This window comes from Cervus canadensis, chromosome 14 (assembly GCF_019320065.1).
Source record: "Cervus canadensis isolate Bull #8, Minnesota chromosome 14, ASM1932006v1, whole genome shotgun sequence".
Lineage (NCBI taxonomy): Eukaryota > Metazoa > Chordata > Mammalia > Artiodactyla > Cervidae > Cervus > Cervus canadensis.
This window is the reverse complement of record NC_057399.1, coordinates 19,366,481-19,388,884: the sequence shown is the minus strand read 5'-3', so window position 1 is coordinate 19,388,884 and position 22,404 is coordinate 19,366,481. Positions and strand designations below refer to the sequence as shown.

At 41.0% G+C, this 22,404-nt stretch overlaps 1 protein-coding gene across 1 annotated transcript in view; it reads right to left on the bottom strand.

Annotated features, from left to right (window-relative positions):
- The window catches only part of LOC122453006 (guanine nucleotide-binding protein subunit alpha-14), a 182,188-nt gene that overhangs the window by 47,257 nt on the left and 112,527 nt on the right, over window positions 1-22,404 (bottom strand). The window contains exon 2 of the mRNA XM_043486810.1: window positions 21,804-21,988. Within this exon, the coding sequence (XP_043342745.1) occupies window positions 21,804-21,988 (185 nt within the window). The remainder of the gene's footprint in view (window positions 1-21,803; window positions 21,989-22,404) is intronic.

Here is a 22,404-nt window from a genome sequence, read left to right as displayed (position 1 = left end):
TTACAATATTATGTTAGTTTCTGCTGTACAATGAAGTGAATCAGCTCTATGTATACCTATGTGCCCTCCCCCTTACACTTCCCTCCCACCGCCCCTACCGCATCCTTCTAGGTCATCACAGAGCTCTGAGCTGAGTATCCTATGCTATATACTGCAGGTTCCCGAGAGCCATTTATTTTACACGTGGTAGTGCAACTGAATGCACAAACATGGCAGGACCTGTTTTGAATGCCAGTCTTCATGAGTTAACCAGCTGTTTCCAGTGGGGTGTGATGAATACCAGTCCTCATGGGTTGACCCTCAAGGAGTTTTAGGGAGAGATAAAGCTGTAAAAAGTAGCGAACCTGGATAGGAGGCACCCAGTAAATGCTTTCATGCTGAGGAAACCATTTCTGTGCAACAATTTCAAAAGCTTCCACTGATCTTCCCATAGAAATACAGAGGAAACTGCTAAGTGAAAATTGACTTCAGGAAATACATAATGTTAATATCCCTTCCCATTTCCCCACTCCTCTGGACATGAACGATTAACATGTGCTTGCAGTGACTCCTAAAAATGTTTTGTGGAATATAACAAATATCTAACTTGACTGAGCACACCTTTACGGCCTCACACAGGCCAGAACACACGGATTCCAGGGGAGAAGCAACGGATGGCTTGCACACAAAGTGGCCTCCAGGGAGAGCACTGTCACCTGTCTACTCATCCTGGCCCCAAATTACCCATTCCAACAACTTTCATCACCTACTTTTGTTAAGTTTCCATCTAAGAACTGAAAATTTAAACAACTCCCATCACAGCGGACTGAGGCTATGAGTAATGGAAACAAATCTTTTCACTGTCTTCCATCAGAAATTCTTTGCAAGGGCCCTTATAAACACTGTCATTTTTTTAAAGGCCTTAAATACTTGATCACACACTTGAGACTATACAAACTGGAGCGTCGTTTCACGAGGCCTGCTTTCACAGGGAACCTGCTTCCCGTAGGCCTGCAGCCTGCAAGGCAACCTTGTCAGGACCACACAGAGCTCTCTTGTGAAGGCCAAGTGCCAGGAATGTTTACAGAGGAAAAAGCTCCTGAGAAGACTCATTACCCGTGACCAAGATAGGTCTTGGGATGCCTGTTTCAGAGTGTCTCCACTACCATCTCACCATCTCTCTTAGAAATGAGAATACTTCATAGCAGGAAAAACAGCTTGTTTGAGCAGTCAGTAAGGAAGAAAAAGAATCTCATGTTTAAGTATGCTTACCCAACTTGTACACAAAAGGCCAAATGGCTTGCTGGGGTGAGAAAGAGGTTAGGTCTCCAAAGGAAGTTATTTCTCCAACTTGAAAGAGAGATTTGGTTCTCTTCCAAAGGCAGGAGAACCTTTGAAAAATAAATCAATTCCTCGTTTCAAGAACAACCATGTAGAGCATGTCTGCCGGATCAAATGCCACGTCTGAGAAAATGTCACCATCAAAGCCAAACGCAGCAACTGAACTCCCCACACAGGATAAAAATCTTATCGGAATTCATAAAAAACATCTGTCTTTCTATGTTCACTGAGTCTAACCTTCTGTACTATTTCTTGTCTAAGTAAACATACAAAGCATTTACTCCAAAAGTCAGCAAACCAGATACTTTAAAAAAAATTTTTTTTAAATCAGTTGGCTCCTCTCCTCCCAATTCTTACTTCTACTATATCTCACTTCTATTTACTGGGGGTTTTTCATGTGAAAACTTTAAATGTTGAAACGCTGTCTCATTCTCTTTCTCTCTCCTCATCCCTCCCACTCTCCCCTTCCTTTCTCTTTTTAATCTTTTAATCTCTATCAACACCACCATAGCATCATCAACTCAATGGACATGAATTTGAGGGAACTCTGGGAGATACTGGAGGACAGAGGAGCAGACCATGGGGTCGCAAAGAACTGGACACAATTTAGCAACTGAATTACACAAACACCACCATGACCTTAATCTCACCCTCCCAGCTCAGTAAGGAAGAAAGGAAAACAGGTCCACAAAATACTTTTAGCACTGCTAGTAATCTGAACATGTGAATTTTATTCTTTAGTGTTTAAATGATCTGTGGTCTTAGTATGATAAATCTGAAACTCTTTTGCTCACTGAAGGATAGAGCAAATTAGTAAATATGTAGGTATTCTTGGGAATCAGAATTGTTACTATGGAAGAAGGGGGATAAATATGAACTGAGATGAGGTGGGGAAAATGTGGTATCAGATTTAAATTGGAGACTAATGAAGAATATGTCTAAATATCTTTGCATGTGTATGCATATGTGCATGTGTGTATATTAGTATTAGGTATGTGTGCATATACATGTGTGTCTGTTTTCCTAGCTCTATCTACTCAAAGCGTGAGAAGCGGATGATGACTTAATGATGAGCTCACTAAGCATTCCAATCTTGGTTTCTGACTACAATCCCCCTGTAACTGGAATCATGGAGAGATGGCTGTGTCCAAGAGGGATAGGAGTAGCGTGAAGGGCTTCCTGGTGGCCAATTTCCAGTATCAGAAAGAGTAATAATGACAATATTTCTAAACAAAAAAGAGTAAAGAAGAACCTAATGAGGGGATTTTGTGATAAAATATGCATAAACATTAAATTTACCATCTTAACTTTTTAAGTGTACAGTTCAGCAAAATCAAATACATTCACCTTGTTGTGCAGCCATCATCCATCACCAGAACTTTCTCATCTTTGAAAACCAAAACTCTGTTTCTATTAAACAATAACTCCTCATTCCTACCTCCCCCGGCCCTGGCAAATACCATTCTACTTTCTGTGTCTATGCATTTGATCACCTCATGTACCTCATATAAGGGGAATCAAACACTATTTGTGTCAGTTTATTTTACTCAGCATAACATGTTCCACATTCACCTATGCTGTAGCATGTATCAGGATTCTGTTCCTTTTTAAGTGTCATGATATCCATTGAATATATACATCACCTTTTTTTGATCCACTCATCTGGAGATGGACATGTGTGTGGTTCCCACTTTTGGCTGCAGTGAATGATTCTGGCATGAACACACAAGTGTATGTCTCTGCTTCCAGTTCTTCTGGGGATACACTCAGATGCGGAACTGCTGGGTCATATGATAATTCTGCTTAATAATTGATGGCGTCACTGACTCAATGGACACGAGCAAGCTCCGGGAGCTGGTGATGGACAGGGAAGTCCGGCATGCTGCAGTCCATGGGGTTGCAAAGAGTCGGACGTGACTGAGCGACTGAACTAAGCTGAAAAGAGGGAGAAGCATACTTTCTCTACTGAAAGCTACTAGTTAATAAACAGAAGAAATACGACCATTAAAAATCATCATTTTGTATTCATCTGTGAAATTGATCTTACTTGCAAGGATCACCAGTGGATACTAACAGGTGGAGAACCGGATGTCCACACAGTGGTTAAGTGTCATCCTTCAGATGATTAATCTCAAGGTGAGAGACACGTTCACAATGGTGAGATCTGACAGGAGCCATGCTACCCAAGTGATCAGAGCTTAGTATCAACAATAGCAGGACAAATTGAGATTAAGTAGATCTTAAAGTGCCCAGTGGGGAGGACACATCACACATAGTATTCTTTATGTTCTAGTAACAATTTTGTTTAGATACAATTCATATACCATACACATATCATATACAACTTAAAGTGCACAATTCAATAGTAACAATTAGTTATATTTGCAGAATTGTGCATCCATCACCACAATTTTTAGAATATTTTAACTACCTCCAAAAGAAACCATATACCCCGCAGCAGTCACTTTCCATTTCCCCCAATTCCCCCAGCCCTAGATAACCACAAATCTCCTCTCTCTCCATCTGGATTTGTCTATTCTGGAAATTTCATATGAACTGAATTCTATAAAATATGACATTTTGTGACTGGCTTCTTTCATATAGCATAATGTTTTCATGCTTGTTGTAGCATGCATCAGTACCTCATTCCTTTTTATTACCAAACGATATTCCATTGTATGGATACGCCACATTTTATTAGCCATTTGTGTTGTCTCTCCTTTTTTTCTATTACAAATAGTGATGCTATGAACATATATTTACACGTTTTTGTGTGAAGCTATGTTTTCAGTTCTGTTGAGTATATACCTAAGAGAGGAATTGCTGGGTCATATGGAACTCTGTTTTAACCTTTTGAGGAGCTGCCTCTCTTTCAAAGTGACTGCATCTTTTACACTCCTACCTGTGGTGTATGGGGTTTCCTCTATATTTTTTTCTCGCCCAAATATTTAAATCCAATGAGAAAACAAAAATAAAATCCTGATTGAAGGACATTCTATAAGGTAATTGGCCAAAACTCTTTTAAACTATCAATATCACTTGAGACATAAGTTAGAAGATGGGAGATACTGTAATTTAAAGGAGAATAAGGATGACTGCTAAATGCAATTCCTGATTCTTTCCTAGATTAAAAAATAGAGGCTATAAAGGGCATATTGGGGGCATATGGAGACATCTGGATATGCATTTTTTTTTTTTTTTTACTGTATAATATTAAAGCTACAAAGTGAACTTCCCTGAGCATGCTAAAGCGATTGTGGTTCTGTTGAGAATGCTCGGGCTCTGAGCAGACAGTGGTTGGAGTACTTAAGGGTGACATCACAATGCCTATAGCTGACTTTTACTCACATAAAGTGTGTGTGTGTGTGTGTGTGTGTACACATGAGCAAAAAGTACCGATAGCTGACTTTTACTCACATAAAGTGTGTGTGTGTGTGTGTGTGTGTGTGTGTGTACACATGAGCAAAAAGTACCGATAGCTGACTTTTACTCACATAAAGTGTGTGTGTGTGTGTGTGTGTGTGTGTGTGTACATATGAGCAAAAAGTACCGAGAGGGACAGGACGGAAGGGAGAGAATCACAAGACACTAACAACTAACAGTGGGTACAGAAGTGTTCATTGTGCTATTCTTTCAACATTTTTTCGGGTTGTGAAATTTTTCTTTAAAAAAACTGACAGGAACAGTTACTCGAAAAGCACAAAAATAAAATGATGCCCCAATCTATATAAAGCATGAATTGAAAAATAAAGAGACAGTACTTTATAGATGCCTCTTCAATTCATGATCTTCACAACTGACAAGGTGATGTTTCAGACCTCAGAACCTCACTCGAAGCCTCATGTTTCGATCCCTACTAGACTGACGTGAAACAGAACCCTATGGGATTCTTCCCAGTCCTCACTTGCCTTAGGCACAGCTTTTAATCTCTTTAGACTTCAATTACCTAAACCAAATAGAAAAGATCTTGAGTTGACCTAGAGGATACTTGAGGGTTCTCTCAAGCTCTGAAAATCCGACTCTATAATCATACTTCATGAGTGGGATTCAGGATGAATCTCCCTTTGAATATATTCTCATTGGGTTGACACTTTAGGGCTTTTGCTTCACCAGAACTGATGAAATAAGTACTTTATTTCAATATTAGTCAAGAATGTTTAATCACACTTAAACAGATGAGCCTGAGCACAGTAAGAATATCCTTTAGTCCTTATGCCAAAGCACACTGCTCTCAGATGGGTCCTTATCACACATTTCAGTTTGATTCCCAGTCAATGGCCTCCGGGCATCTCACTAAGGAGCAGCCTCCAAGATGCCCCTGGGACAGTCAGGGAGACAGAGAAGCAACGTTTCCTTTGGTCTTTTCTATATCAGGCTCCTAGGATATAATTAGGAGGTAGCTCCCAGAGCAGACAGAAGTTAAGTACAAAAGTTGAAAAGTGTCCACAGAGAGAAAAGGGAGAGAATGAAGAGACATCTTGTCTGGCGATGCTCTAAGATTTAAAGATTATGTGATAAGTGATGATGGAGTCCAACCCTTGGATTCAAATATTATGTGATAAGTGATGAAGCAGCCCAGCCTCTGGGGCAGAGAAGATGGTCTCAGAACCAGCCAGTCAGGAAGGCACCAAACTATCTCCATATTATGGGAGTTGAAACTCAAGCTCCAAGATTGCAGGGCACCAGACATTTTCTTGTCTCAAAAAGAAAAAAAATGTTTATTTTTTAATGCAGGAAAGAATAGAAGTTAAAAGAATTGTCCCAAGCTGACCATAACCTTATGAAATCCTAGAATGGCCTCACTGTGCTATTCTCTAGTTCTAAGATGGATCTTTCATGCCTCTACAGTTCAAAAGATCCATCAGTCCAGTCCCTCCTTTTAAAGCAAGGAAGCAAGCTTACAGTGGACCACTAACTTGTCCAAATTATCCAGCTAATTAGCTGGACACAATTTCAATTCCTGCTTTGCTCCCTTACTCTTAGACCCCAAGCATGTCAAAGGGTCCATAAAGTTGGACAAAAAGCAGAAGATCCATGTTCTCTGTACAGGGCCCTGTGCCAGCTCACTAAGGCACTGGGAGGCAGGGACTGCTCTTCACTGAGGCAGACAGCTTGGAGGTACAGCAAGTATGTGTGCTTCTGTGGAGGATGAGTGAGATCACGGGTTTCCCTGGTAGCTCAGGGGTAAAGAATCTGCTTGCAATGCAGAAGCCGCAGGAGACGTGGGTTCGATCTCTCAGTCGAGAAAATCCCCTGGAGGAGGGCATGGCAACCCACTTCAGTATTCTTGCCTGGAGAATCCCATGGACAGAGGAGCCTGGTGGGCTACAGTCTGCAGGAATGCAAAGAGTCAGGCATGACTGAAGCAGCTTAGCACGCAGAAAGAGATCATGTTCACAGCCCTCTTCTTACTACTTCCGTGATTTTTCCAATTGAATTAAACTGTGCTCAGGAGTAGGTCTCCAAGTCCGAATAGATCGGGGTGAAATGGGTTAAAACACGTAACTGCACTTGAGACGCAATCCAGGCAGGATGTCAAAGCCAAAAGGAACCCCACTTATGCCACTATCAGAATATATTCTTCAGATTTTATTTGATCTTTCCTAACTCTCTGGCATTGGTTCGAAGGTCACTGTTATGTTTTGATTGTTCCAATTTGCAAAACAAATTTGAAATCATTTCTGGCTTGTTTACTTCTCTCATCTAGGGAAAGAAAAAAAGATATTCTCCAGGCAACCATTTCAAATCCACTTAACAGAGAGCTCACCAATCCTTAAACTTCATCCAACAGATGTACTAACATTCTGATATTTCTGGCTTTTTTTTTTTTTAATTGCATGACCCTTTTGTGTAAATACTGAGATAGCACCGACAGTTGTGTGAGCTGGTTGGATTCCAGCCAGGGAAAAAGGAATTAATGAGAGCAGCCAGGAATAGAGATTTCAAGACAGAGAATCCTCCTTTCACATCGTTTACTGCTTTCATAATTAACTGTAAATGACGACCCAAGACCTCCACTGCACATGGCCTTATATGACCATAGCAAAGTTCAAAGCATAGGGGTTAACCGCTCTGCCTGGGAAGTTGCCTGGGTTCAGCTTCAGCTCTGACACACAACACCTGTGTGAGCCTGGGGATGTCATTCAACCTCCATAAACCTCAGTTTGTATATCTCTAAAGTGGGGGCAACTGCCAGCACCCGCACTGAAGAACTGCTTAAGATAAAACGATGCGTGCTTAGTCGCTCAGTCGTGTCCGACTCTGCGACCCCATGAACTACAGTCTGCCAGGCTCTTCTCTCCATGGGATTCTCTAGGCAAGAATACTGGAGTGGGTTGTCATGCCCTCCTCCAGGATCTTCCCAACCCAGGGATCGAACCTGTGACTCCCACATTGCAGACAGATTCTTTACCACAGAGCCACCATGGAACATCTTCAATAAAGCACAGCACAGATTCACACTCATTTTAATGCCCAGAAGAATATACAGTTCTCTCCCTGAAGGAGCTACGTACGGGAAGAGAGGGCCTCTGACACGTGCTATGACACAGGGGACAACCACTCTCCCTAGGGGGGCATGTCAGCTGAGGGGCGGTCCCGCCCTCTGCTCCTTCCTCTCTGCTGTGCTGTCGGAGGCCTGCCCCTGTGGGTAAAGCCTGGGTCTCCCAGAGCTAATGATGACCCTGTGGGTCAGTCTATCATATTCTGGATTCGGTATCAGAAAGGTCAGATGCCTCAGTTATGAGCCACCCTCTCTACCCTTAGCTTTAGCAACAGTGAACTGATCACCTTACTTCTTTGTCTTATTTCTTGATTACTTCAGAATTTGGTTGTTGAAGAGGGTTATTTATTGAGTCTCTCTCAAACTCATCAAAAAGCCATTCTTCCTATGGCACCATCTTTTTTTTAGCCCCGTGGGATTTCAAAACCATTGCCTGGTGATTCAGCTTGAAGAATCATCATCCCTGACCTAATTCTCACAGTTGGAGTACTTCTGTAGTTCACTAAACACAACCCAAGGGCTGAATATACCCTATCCCAAGCTTACTGCAAGGGATTTGGAGCCCCATGACTCTGCAAGGCTTTTTGAACTATCCCGAAACTCAGAAGCAATATTTCCAATTGCTCAATATTTCTTAGAAAAAGACAAATATGGTCTTATAGACTCTGTTCCTTTTTGCCCATTATCACAATTCCAAAGGGGATGCAAAAACATGTAAAGAACAGCTCACTCATCCTCTGAGATTGTGGATTTCACCCCATGGACAAAACTCTCAGGAAACGTGGGGTTCATGACAACTTCACACAAGGTCTTAATGTCACTTTGCTAATAATTATTGAGCCCAAAGGGATGTAGAGATAAACAGAATATGATTTCCACTCTCAAAGATCTCCTAGACTGAAGTGGGAGAGATGCATAAATAGTTACAATGTATTTTGTTAATACAACCTGCTATGGGTGTATTGGAAAGAATGCCTCATCCCAGGGAAGATGGGAGAGGAAGGTATCAAAGAAAGTTTGCTACTATATTGGATACCTTACTCAAGACGAATAAATGAAGTTGGCTATTTATGAGTGCAGAGGCAACGGGTGTCAGGATGCTCCAATGGATAGAGAAGATGAGCAGAGAGGCATGGGATGTGCTAGAAGACATAATCCACCAGGGAGAGCAGATGAGGCTGGAAGGCTTGTCAGAGGCAAGCTCAGGAGAGGCCAGAATGTTGCCCTAAGATCACCTGGGAAAAAGACAGGAGGTCACTTTGTTCAGAGCTGAAGGAAAGAGAGGGTAGCAGTTGAGGTGCTGATGCCAAAGCCAGGATGCTTGTTAAAAACAACAAAACCTATGTGTGGGATCCTAAAAATCAGATTTCTTTGCCCCAGAAATTGGTTCTTCAGTGAATAGTTTTTTGGCAAACTGGCCTGCGTGTATGTCAGCACTGGAGTTGCAAAGGTATGTGGATGCACACATGTTCTTGGCCTTCATGTCTCGTGGAGACCAAGAAAGACTTGGCTAGGCACAGAGAGGAGGGAAGAGCAAAGAAGAGCATGTGCGAAGTCCTGGACTTGAAGGAGCATCAGGACTCCTGGGGTCAAGAGAAGGAGGTCACTGTGTCCAGAGCTGAAGGAGAGAGAGGGTAGCAGTCGAGATGCTGATGTCAAAGCTAGTATGCTTGTTAAAAAAAAAAAAAAGCCTATTTGGATGATTATATTTTGTTTTTAATGCCAAAGCCATGATGTAACAACTGGAGATTTCTAATACTGTCCACCTGGAATTCAAAAGGCATATCTTTGGGGGGCACCACCTTTGTCTGAGAGCTGAAGGAAACAGACATGATGGAGCAGCCAGGAGAGACAGCACTGTAATGCTCTCAACCACTGGAAAGAGAACCACGGACAGAGGCTTGGGACATGTTCCTGCAAGAGCTGCGGACAGTCACTGAGGAGATGGGGGGCACTGGGAGATCTTCACTCAGGGCGCCCTGCTTCAAGGAAAGCCAGTTGATGTTAGACTCCGGAAGCCCGAGGAGTCTAGGCTAGCTGTCCGTTTTATCACCTCCTGGGCCCAGCTTTTCATCAAGAAAGCACTTTTACCTTATACATTCACTTAATTCATAAAACAAAGACACAGCAAGTGCCTACTATTGATATGGGTTGGGTCTTCATCTCTAAGTTTCCTAGGTGGCGATGAGGATTAGGCATCGTCAGCCATTCACGTTAACCTCTAGTGGCAGAAATACTACCCATCTGGAAGTGGGATGCAAAACTAGCATACGCAGACTTTCATACCCAAAATGAATGGACTTTGCAATGAGGTTAGGGGTGGTTGATCACCTTTACTGATAGTGAGAAGGGTCATCTCTGGCCAAATGGGAAAAATAAAAATGAACAACTCTAACTACAGTGGCGATGATCGTCCCTAGTGGATAAGACAATGGAGAGTGTAATCAAAAGGACAAGTTCCTGGTTTCCCTTGAGACAAAGCCCACCGCCTGGGTTATAATCAGATGTGGACAGCCAGAGCCACCAACTTTCTGGTCCAACCTGGACACTTCTCTTTGAGGGAGGGAGTGAAGAAATCACCAGAAATCACATCATTTTGCCAACTACAAATTGGCACTTACCATCTCCCTCCACAAGAATTAAATCATGAGATCATGCAGCTGATCTTCAACATCCCCTGAACCGAGTTCAGGGCAGAGATCAGGAATGAGGCACTCTGTGCTCTGGGAAAAACTGTCAGAACAGATCTTCAGATAGTTAGATGCTTTCAGGAGAAGATTTTGAGCCAAATTCTTACATCTCCTCATATCTAAAAAAGCACTAACATCCTTCATGGTGACATCTGCTCGTGACTAGCAGCAACTTTCTGAAAAAAGGTATGTGCCTGATTGTATGCACTTCCCCTTCACCAAAATCACATACATACTGACCTTCCACCCTGCCTCTTTGAAGCAGTTCTTCAGAGCTATCTGAAATGCTGTCTCCGGGACTATCGTCTTCATTTTGCCCCAAATAAAATTTAACTCATAGCTCTCATGTTGTGGTTATTTTTTTCAGTAGACAATATGCTAATCAAGATTCTTTTCCAATCCTTTAACCTTGTCATTTAAAGTTTTTTAAGGAAATCAAGCAACTTGAAAGACACTGCATGAATCCTGCCTCATCTTTCTATCACTGTAACCAAAGATTTCTGTAAGGAACATTCTCGTCCACAGATGCTTGTTCCCATGGTTAAATGTGAGAGGACATGCAGGAGATGCAGATACTATATCTGAAAAGAACTCCTAGGTTATATGAAATAAAATAACTTATGCTGACATGCTATATATAACATTATATTAACACCTGGTGTAATGTCTTATTAATTAGGAAGTTCGTAAGATAAAATACCAAAAAAGAAAATCTTGGTGAGAAAAGTAATGTTTTTAGGACACAAGAAATGCAATTTCTTGCTTCTGAAGGTAGGTTACTTACATGTTTAAATTTTGGAATATGACAGGGAGGCAACATAGCGTTCAGTTAAGGAAGGAAATACAAAGACTGAGAACATTGGTGACCTGTTGAAGGTTGTTGAGGGTGTAAATGAGAGGCAGAGGCAAATTCAACTTTATGTCAGTCATGGTCTCATTCTAGCACACCAAGAACTAACTTGAACTTGGAAAGAAAGACTTTCTTGTTTGGGGAAATTCCTAACACTGTCAGGGCTCTACAAATGGACTGATCCAAATTATAGTGACCATGCATGATAATAACGATAAATGGTGATTAACCCCCAAAGTGAAGCCTCCACACAGCTCACTAGGAAAGATATTCCATGTCAACACAAAGCAGAGATACAATAGGAGCCGGAGAGTTTGGGGTCTTGGGGAGAACTGGTGACCACTGGTCAATCATGATGGTCTCCCACAAATGGCATCATTCAACCACTTGAGCTCTCAGTATAAATGGAAGGCAGAGTTTTGAGGCACCTAAAATACCAAGCTATTCCTGTTGATTTCAACCTCTTTGCAACTAGCTCCACTGTAACTATTTAAATGACTAAAAGACTAGATGTGTTTTTTAATAAAGAGAATCTAGAAAAACTAATCAGCTTTCTAGTCTTTATACATGCACACACAAAAGCAAATAATTTTCTAACCAAATCCATAAATGGCCAACTAAAACAAATGTACCTATATCTTTACAGCTAATTACAGATATATAAAATGCCAGAATGTTTAAAAATTTAGGGAAGATACAAGGTGATGGTAACAATGTGAAACCTATTTTACATTATTGTAGATCATACTTAATTAAACCTGACAAAGTTTTAAGTGTCAGAAATCAAGGTCAATAGAAAGTCCAGAAATAAACCCACACCCCTTGGTCAATTAATCTACAACAAAGAAGGCAAGAACATACAATGGAGAAAAGACACTCTCTTTAGTAAGTGGTGCCGAGAAAATTCAACAGCTACATGTAAAAAAGATGAAATTAGAACATGCTCTAACACCATATGCAAAAATAAATTAAAAATTGATTAAAGATCTAAATGTAAGGCTAGATACTATAAAACTCTCAAGCAGAGCACTCTGACATAAATCACTAGCAGTATCTTTTTGGATCCACCTCCTGGCATAATGAAAATAAAAACAAAAATAAACAAATGGGACTCAGTTAAACTTAAAAGCTTTTGTACAGCAAAGGAAACCATAAACAAAATGAAAAGACTATGCACAGAATGGGAGAAAATATTTGCAACAAGGGATTAATCTCCAGAGTACACAAATAGCTCATGTTAATCAAAAGCAAAATAATAATAATAAAAGAAATCAAAATTGGGCAGAAGACCTTAACAGACATTTCTCCAAAGAAGATATACAGATGGTCAAAAAGCACATGTAAAAATGCTCAACATCATTAGTTATTAGAGAAATACAAATCAAAACTATAATGAGGTATCATCTCACACAAGTTAGAATGGCCATCATCAAAAAGTCTACAAACAGTAAATGCTAGAGAGGGTATGAGAAAAGGGAACCCACCTACCCTGTTGGTGGGAATATAAATTAGGGCAACCATTATGGAGAATAGTATGGAGGCTCCTTAAGGAACTAAGAACTGCCATAGACCCAGCAATCCGACTCCTAGGCATATACCCAGAGGAAACTGCACTGTGAAAGGTTACATGCACCTCAGTGCTCACCGCAGCAGGACTGACCACCGCCAGGACACGGAAGCAACCTGAATATTCATCCCCGGAGGAACGGACAAAGATGCGGTGCATGTATGTGATGGGATATCACTCAGCCATAAAAAAGAACAAAATAATGTCATTTCAGTAACATGGCTGGACCTAGAGATTGTCAGAGTGGAGACAGCCAGAGAAAGACAAGTGTCACACACTATCACTTATATGTGGAATCTAAGAAAAAAAAAAATACAAATGAACGTATTTACAAAACAGAAACAGACTCAGACTAAGAAAACAAACTTACGACTACCAAAGGGGTAGGAAGGGATAAATTAAGGGTTTGGGATTAACATAAACACACCACTATATACAAAATAGACAGTCAACAAGGAACTAGTCTATAGCACAGGGAACACTACTCAATACTCTATAATACTCTATATGGGAAAATCGTCTGAAAAAGAATGGATATATGGATATGTGTAGCTGAGTCACCTTGCTATACTCCTGAAACACAGCACTGTAAATCAACTATAATCCAATATAAAATAAAAATTTAAAGAAAAAGGAAATCAAGGTGAAGTACCTAAGATGCAATGTCTCAAAACTCCCTGGAAACACTTGAGTTTCCAAAAGGATGTGTCAGTGGGAAAAAAAAAAAAAGCCAACTGTTTTGGCTTCTAATGAATATGCTTTTAACTCTGAAGGTAGGTTTATTGGTAAATAGGCCCACTGACTCACGCCTACACACACACTCAGGCACTCAGATACATATACACAAACCTTTTAACAATGTGTTTCTGTTGATTAGTTACTGTGTCCCATGTGAGTCCCTGTCTTAACTTTTTAAAAGGCTTTTTAAAAAAAGAAAAAATTATTTGGCTACACAGAAGTCTTAGTAGTGGCATGCAGGATCTTTACTTGAAGAACGTGGGATTCAGTTCCCCAACCAAGGACCAAACCTGAGCCCCCTGCGTTGGGAGCACAGAGTCCCAGCCTCTGGAGCACCAGGGAAGTCCCTAAAAAAAAAAAAAGCTTTTTATAGAGGAGGCTTTCTAGAATGGTTTGCCTAGGATAATATTGCAGAGTTTATCAACCGGTTAATAAAAATCTACCTCTAAATTCAATAAAACCAGGTGAACCGATGATTCTCTCGGCAGGACTCCAAAACAAACCTAAGGGTTAATTTGCCTCCTAGCCCGTGTTTATGGCATTCATTCACAGTGAAGAAACTGGGTGATGAGAAAGGGCAGGGCTGAGAAGAGAGCAGGTCGACACATCTGTTACCTCTCTGCCATCAGAAAATGAGCCTGGCTCTGCCATGAAGAGAAAGCAAATTGTGAAGGACTTTGGATATAATAAGAATTCTCCTGGACAAACAACGAGGTCCTACTGTATAGCACAGGGGACTAAATTCAATATCCTGTGATAAATCATAATGGAAAAGAATATGAAAAAGTACATATTTGTGTAACTGACTTACTTTGCTGTGTAACACAGTAACAGTAAATCAACACAACAGAGTAAATCAACTATACTGCAGGAAGATTTAAAAAAAAAAAAGAATTTTACTAGCATCACCAATGATGAGTCTAACTTTTGTCAAGGAGTTTTGAGTTGTGAAAGTGTTTCACATGTTCCCCTTCGTATATTAAGATAGCAACAAAGTTGGGTGCAATTTAAAAGATGCAAAGAAAATGTTTCACCTATGTTAGATGGAATGGATAGGTGTTCAAACAGCCTGACGATCACACTAGTTCCTGGACTGTAACTTTGTGAGATTTTCCCTTTTCACTAGATCTTTTAAAGCATTTCTTTGCATCTGGTAGGTTCATACCTAGCCTGGAGGTTGGGGAAGAAATGAACATTTCAGTGGTCCAGTCTATTTCATTACTCATCGCTGACCTCAAACTTCCTTCATCTCCCAATGGGCAGCGGGTAGTCAGGTTTACTTGTGATAATGATTAAGGAGAAAATCAGTTCTTTCTCATTTTTATCCTGTTCTTTCTCATTTTCCAGCTTATTATATTTCAAGCCGATTAAGCAATTTTCACACTAATGTCAACACTGATTAATCAGAAAACTATTGGGATAAATGGAAAAACTCCAGCACAGGATTTTGGTGGAGGATTTATTCTTATTGTGACACTGGCTAGAATTCCAAGTTCTTAGTAAGAAGAAAAATGCACCATGCCATTTTTAATATCCAATAAGACATGGGAAGAAAGAGCCTGGGCTTAACATGTGCCAGAAAACCAGTGACCCTGGGCTACAGCCGAAGTCTGAATATTGGCCTCGCTATTCTCAAGAGACCCATGCAGACTCTGACTTTTCAAACTGGATAAGGAAGTGGGACTGAAAAGTATATTTAAACAGACGTTATACAAATTAGAAAATAGAGGGTCTTAAGATACATCAAGTTCTGGGAAACTTTTCTATAAAGAGCCATGTAAATTGACCGTTTTTACCTAACTGTGCTCAATTTCCTCACATGTGTCTTTAATAGACCCTTCTGGACAGTCAGCCTTGGTTTCTGAGAACAGTTAACCTGGAAGAGTTAGAAATACACAGATATGAGATATGATCAGAGCTCCTTTTGGTATTAGGAGAAAACATCTCCTGCAATCCTACTCCATAAATATCAGACTTTATTGCTTAAATGTAAAGTTGGATATTTGGTGTTTAAGTTTTATATACCTAGTGAACTGCCATCTCAGTAAATAAAAATATCTATTAATGAGGAGTGAAAATATATAACTTGTATTATATAATATGTATATATATTGTATATACTTATATATAACCTATATATTATATATAATATACATTTTTAACTTCCTAATAAAATGTCTCTATTTACAAAACAAAATTTAAGGTATTTTTATTATAAAAAATATCTGTACCTTGCATATGTTATCAACATAACCTGCATCTCTGAGTCTTTTCTGAATAAAAAGAAATGACTTCCATGTAGCAACAATAGGAAAAGGAGGGTGAGAAGGCCCCGTAAGGTGACTTCCAGAGAACAAGATGCAGCTCCTCCTTCTGCCCTGACTCCCGCCCCACCCCTGGAAGCTCTCAGCACGAAGCTGTGCGAGGCTCATGCAAGACTCAAAGGAAACACACAGTCTGCCCTGAATTAAAAAATGTCACCTGCAGGTGCCATCAAGTTTACCATCACCTCATCTCACCGGAGCCCCCTCGTACTGCTGAACTAGACAAACATCCTCAGTGCTGGCTACACAATTTACCTTGGGATGGAGATTCATTAGGTCAGCCCATGGAAGAGATTACCAGAAGTCTCCCTTTCCTCTACAGAAAGACTGATAAGAAAGTAGAATCCAAACTGAATGCCTCTGGATAGTGATAAGACACATATAGAGTATCAGTGGTTCTCAAACGTGACTGCTTAACAAGAATCACCTGGGAGGTTTCTAAAACTCAATCCAAAAGCTCTGGTTGCCTGCCAAGAACACTCAGCTCCAGCTCTCTGGTGGGTGGTACCTCGGGCGGCAACAGAAAAGCCTCCCAGGAGATGCCAGTGTGCAGACAGGGCTGAGGGCCATTGTCTTGCTTGTTCCTGATACACCTAGCAGTCAGGAGAGGGGGCATCCTGTTCCAAGGGCCTGAAACTCAAGACACTACAGGAAACAGACAGCAAAGAGGTCTGCTTACCTAAATGTAGAACCTGAAAAACTGGAAACAAAATTAGCGGAGACCTTGTGAGTCAATTCAGTTCAGTTCAGTTCAGTTCAGTTCAGTTCAGTCGCTCAGTCGTGTCCGACTCTTTGCGACCCAATGAATCGCAGCACGCCAGGCCTCCCTGTCCATCACCAACTCCCGGAGTTTACTCAAACTCATGCCCATTGAGTCGGTGATGCCATCCAGCCATCTCACCCTGTGTCGTCCCCTTCTCCTCCTACCCCCAATCCCTCCCAGCATCAGGGTCTTTTCCAATGAATCAACTCTTCGCATGAGGTGGCCAAAGTACTGGAGTTTCAGCTTTAGCATCAATTAAACCCCGCCAAATTCAGACTTTCAAGAGCTGTGGTTGGTTGGAGGGCCCAAGTCCCCTGCCTCAAGTGTGACTTGGAACTCAGCACAAGCTTCTGGTAGAAGACAAAGATGCTTTTGAAGGGAATTTCAGACTTCACGCTTCTAGAAACACTGAATTCCAAATTAAGTAATTGAGGCAAATGGCAGGCAAAATACTCCTCTTACTGTTCAATTACTAACTCTCCTTTTTAAAGACACTGTTTTTGTTTTTATGACGAGCCCTTGCAGTTAAATGTGTGTAAAGACCCTGATGCTGGGAAAGACTGAAGGCAGAAGAAGGGGGCAACTGAGGATGAGATGGTTGAATGATATCACTGAGTCAATGCACCTGAGTTTGAGCAAACTCCAGGAGATGGTGAAGGACAGGGAAGCCTGGTGTGCTGCCCATGGGGTTGCAAAGAGTCAGACATAACTTATCGACTGAATAACAGCAAGCTACATGCACATATGATGTGATCCCAGTGTGGTGAAGAGGTCCTATAAGTGGGAGGGCAGGGAAGAAGCTGGGGTCAGCTACCAAAAGAATCTGTAGACCTTGTTCTTGAAACCAAGCATTTTTGAAAAGTCAGGCAGGGCTGTCCTTTGCCCTTGGAAAATACCTGTCTAAATCATCCAAGCAGATTCTGCAGAACCTTAAAATGAGATAAGATTTCCTTCACCCTACTACAGACCTAGAGTAAGAATTTCTCAAATTGGAGACACTACAAAGAGTTAAAAAAAAAAAAAAAAAAAGCTTTTCCATGAAATCATCACCAGGCAACATAAGATATAAGCTAATTCAATGTTAGGAGTCCTGACACTGAGTAAACGCCTCTGTAATATTTATTCAAGAAGTCATAAATTCTAATATGGGCTTATGACACTCTTGAGAGACATTCATAAAAATTAAGGCTTATCAACAGAGTGAGCAAATACATATGAATCATTTCTTTAGAAAAAAAAAGGCAGGCAATGTATAAGAAAATAATCTTCAAAGCTAAATCTTAATTGAGTAAACATATTGGTTAAAAACCAAATGCTACACTGAATTTCTGACAAATTTCCTCTCAAAAGCAGCCTGTCAAGTAACAAGCAAAGATTTTCAACAAACTGGCTGAGCCATAATCCTGCTAACATTTAAAATAAAACCCTCTAAAAGTGCTCTTAATCCTCTTCTACTTATTTTTAAGGAAGTGTTTCTAGCTGTGAAAAAATCAAATAGAAATAAATATTCAGCAACAAGAAGTGAGAGAAGGACTGAAAAGAAAAGCTAATTAGTTGTGTTCATACTCATCTTAACTAGTCAATTGTTTTAAATGAAGCAATACTTTGTAAAGAAAATAGATCATGTTCCTTAAGTAATTACTTAAACCCCTGGAGCATTAATCATTTGATCATTTTATGACCTAAGAAGGGTACTTGGTTATAGTTTCACATTTGTGATCAGGACTAGCCCACAGAGGAAATCATTCAGAAAATAATAGAGAAGAAATTGATCAAAATTTCCATGTGGAAGAGGTTCCACATCTTCCCCTAGGACTGAGTCAGCAACTCCAGTCCATGGACTCCATCCACTTCTGGCCTGTTTTTGTTTGGCCAATGAGTTAAGAATAGTTTTCACATTTTGCAAACAGAGTTTATAAGCAAGCCTCACTCATTTTTATGCATCACTCACACCTGGCTTTATACAACATCAGAGTTGAACAGTTGCAGTAGAGACTGTGTAGCCTTCAAAGCTGAAAATATTTTCTCTCTGGCCCTTTATAGAAAAAGTTTATAGACTCCCATCTGAGACCTACAAGGGAGCTATGAACAGAGCCCGGATTTGTAGGACCAATTCAGTGATTTTTTTCCTACTCAACATTTTGCCTCTCCTTGTTGGTCTCTCAGTCATGTCTAACTCTTTGTGACCTCATGGACTGTGTAGCCTGCCAGGCTCCTCTGTCCATGGGATTCTCCAGGCAACAGTTTGGAGTGGATAGCCATCCCCTTCTCCAGGGAATCTTCCCGACCCAGGAATCAAACACAGGTCTCCTGCATTGCAGGTGGATTCTTTACCATCTGAGCCCACTAGGGAAGCATCACTTTAAGCCATTTCAATATGTGGTTTACCCCTGGCATATGTTTGAGAGATAAGAGGAAGTTGATGACACATGAATGCAGGTGCTTGAAGTAGAAAGAAGGCTTTGAGAATGGAGCCAGAGACAGCAAATGAGGAGGGGACAAAGGTGTGATTAATTCACTTCCGAGTTTCACAGGTGTGTGGAAGGAGAATTCTGTTCTAGGATGGACCACATCCAGAGTCTCACCATACCTGAGATAGAGGATTTAAATGATGAGACTGGAGGCCTTCTGAACTGATACTAGATCAGATTTGGGACTTAGAGTTGATGCTGTTTTTAGGGTTAAATCTTTGGCGGATATTAGAATGGAGTGAAAGTATTTTGCTAATGGACATGACATTCATGGGAGCAGGCAGAGGTCTGAGCATACTGGGTTGAACAGTGTTGCCTTGAAATGCATGCAAACCTCAAATCTCAGAAAGTGACTTTATCGAGAAATAGAGTCTTTGTAGATATATCAAGCTATGATGCAGTCACACTGAATTCGGATGGGCTCTAATCCGATGACTGCTGTCCTCATGGGAAGAGGGAGAAACGGACACACAGCGGGGAATGCCCTGAGAGCACAGAGACACGGGAGAGAACTCTGCGTGAAGACAGAGTCAGGGGCTGAAGGGAGGCGTCCGTCCACAAGCCAAAGGACGCCGCGGACTGCCAGCAACCCCACAAGCCAGGCAAGCCGTGTGCAACAGAGACTCCAGCCGGAACCAGGTCCTTGGTTTCAGACTTCGAGCCTCCAGAACTGGGAAGGAAGAAATCTGTCCCGAGCCACCCAGTTTGAGGTGCTTTGTTCTGGCAGCTGGGGTAAACTAATGCAGATGAGTGGGCAAGGGGACCTGGCCTTATGGAAAAGAACGCAGATCAAGAGAACAGAAGAAAGTGGTGGAATGTCAAGCCCTGTAAAACCTTTCTATCTGAGACACAAACTCAGAGTACCTCTAGAAGACCTTGAGGGAAAACAAAACAGAAATCCAGAGACCTTGATTCCTAAATCTGATTGGGTTGTTACAAACACATGTTGCCAAGGTAAGCAGAACTGACTCATACTTGAGTCTTCTCTTCCCAACAGGCCTGTTTACAAACCCATTCCTAAATTCCAAGCTTTCCCCAGTCACCCCACTATGACTGGGAAACAAAATGCCTTTTTACCAAGAAGGAAAGTAGATTAACTAAAATCACCGCAAGGATGTTCCTGACCTATCTCTTCTCTGAAATAATCTTAAATTTCCACAGATGACCTAATTTTTAAACTAGCTTGTACAGGGTGATTTTTTTTTTAATTACATTCAAAAAGATATAACGAAAATTCAAAAAATTAAAATATGCTTATAAAAAAAACCAAAAAGATATAACGCACATACTCAAAGCCAACTTGTAAAGGAATCAGAGTTACTTGTAGAATTTCCCAATGGTTCATGACACACCTCTCATATTACTTGGCACCAGATATTCTAAAGGTTAGTTTCCACCACTACCACCGCCCCCGCCTGTCACACATGCACACACACACACTTTTCAACATAACGCTGTTGAAGGCTGAAGCTGTAGGTGAGATTATACATTCCTTCATTTCCTCAAGACTGCAAGGAAACGGTAGTAAAGACACAAGACTGTAGTCACAGTATAAAGGTATGTCTAAAATTTGGTGCATGTTGAGTTTTCCTATGTAATGCAGTCACTGAGTGATAAAAAAAATTAGACTTACTGCTTTGAAACTCTATACAATACACATAAAAACAAATGCCACAAGCTTATGATAAAGCAGTTTCTGAGGTCCATATTTAAGCCACTCTTCCAGCTTTTGAGCAGCTAAATTCTTTCTAATCAATTCACGAGGGACTCATCTTGGAATTTTTCTCTTTATCATCATGTCGTGTTATAACTTGGTATGAATTATTTTAAAGAAATTCTGTCATCTCGATTCTTAATGAGCTCTTAGTATTTTCCCATGGATTTACATTCCTATACACCCTAGAAAATTATTGTCTCCTTCTCCCACCTTCCTGTCTCATTATTCTCCTATAGTCTCAAACAGATATGGATTTTAAATAGCCCACAGAGAGAGGAAAGCAAATGGCAACTTGATATCATTACTTTGGGAGAGTCCCTTGCTAGTGGAGACACAAGCATTACTCTTCCTAAATTATCAGTTAGCTCCTAAGAAGGGCTAGCTTCCAAAAGAAACAAATAAAACCCACTGCCTTCTCTGAGTAGTCTGCAGGACATTTATGAAAATATTTCCTAAGACAAGGAATTCTTAAAAAGTTGTCCATTGTAAAAAAAAAAAAAAAAAGTTGTCCATTGTAAACCCAAGACCACCATTGCTCAAAGCAAGAAAGTAACCAGGTATCATAGCTGAAAGAGGAAATGTAAATATATGTCTTCCTTTTCTCAGCACCCCCAAAAAGGCACTAAGATGACTGTACATGAGGCAGCACCACACCACTGTGCCAGAGCTTCTGCAGAAATCAGACTGCGCCTAAATTCATCACACTCCTCTGGGGGAGCTCTACCCCAGAGTCTGAGCTCAAGAGCTTCTTCTGGCCTCTGCTGCGAGCACTCAGTAAATCTTTCAGTTCAGAGACAGAGGCTACCCAGAGGAGGAGAGCATGGCATTCACAAATGGCTCCAGCCCTCTTAAGCACGTTACCTTGTTCTGCTCACACACGTACTGTATCCGCAGGGTGTCCATGGCTCTGATCATGGCTTGCATGGCAGTGAATATGTTTTGGTAAACCAGCTTCGTGAACCCCTTTCTGTCTTCGTCGCTGTAACCAGACCCATGGATGATTCTCATCTGCTTGATAAAGGTGCTTTTGCCACTTTCACCAGTTCCTAATAAGACAAATCAATGAGAAAAATGCAGTCAGCAGACTTTAAAAGGAGTGGAGTGAGAAAAAAAGGACTCTGTGGCAGTGTTGGTCAATATCAGGATTAGTAAGTTGACATGGGGACTTGGAAAGGGACTGCTGAATACCTACGCAATTTACGCTGCAGGGTAGTGCCATCCTAAACCCCAGGGCCTGTGCTTTAGAGGGGCACAAATATCACACACACACAATTTATTACACTTGATCTTAGCCAAAAGGCCAAGAAGCAATCACACACAATTTATTAAGGACACCTAAGTGTCCATGTCACTTGGAGTAATCTTAAGCATCAGCTCTCGTGACTAACACTGTTTAGGCCCCAGGGAATTGCTCCCCCACATCCCTTGCCCTAAGACCTTGAAACAATTGGCCACTGTGCCT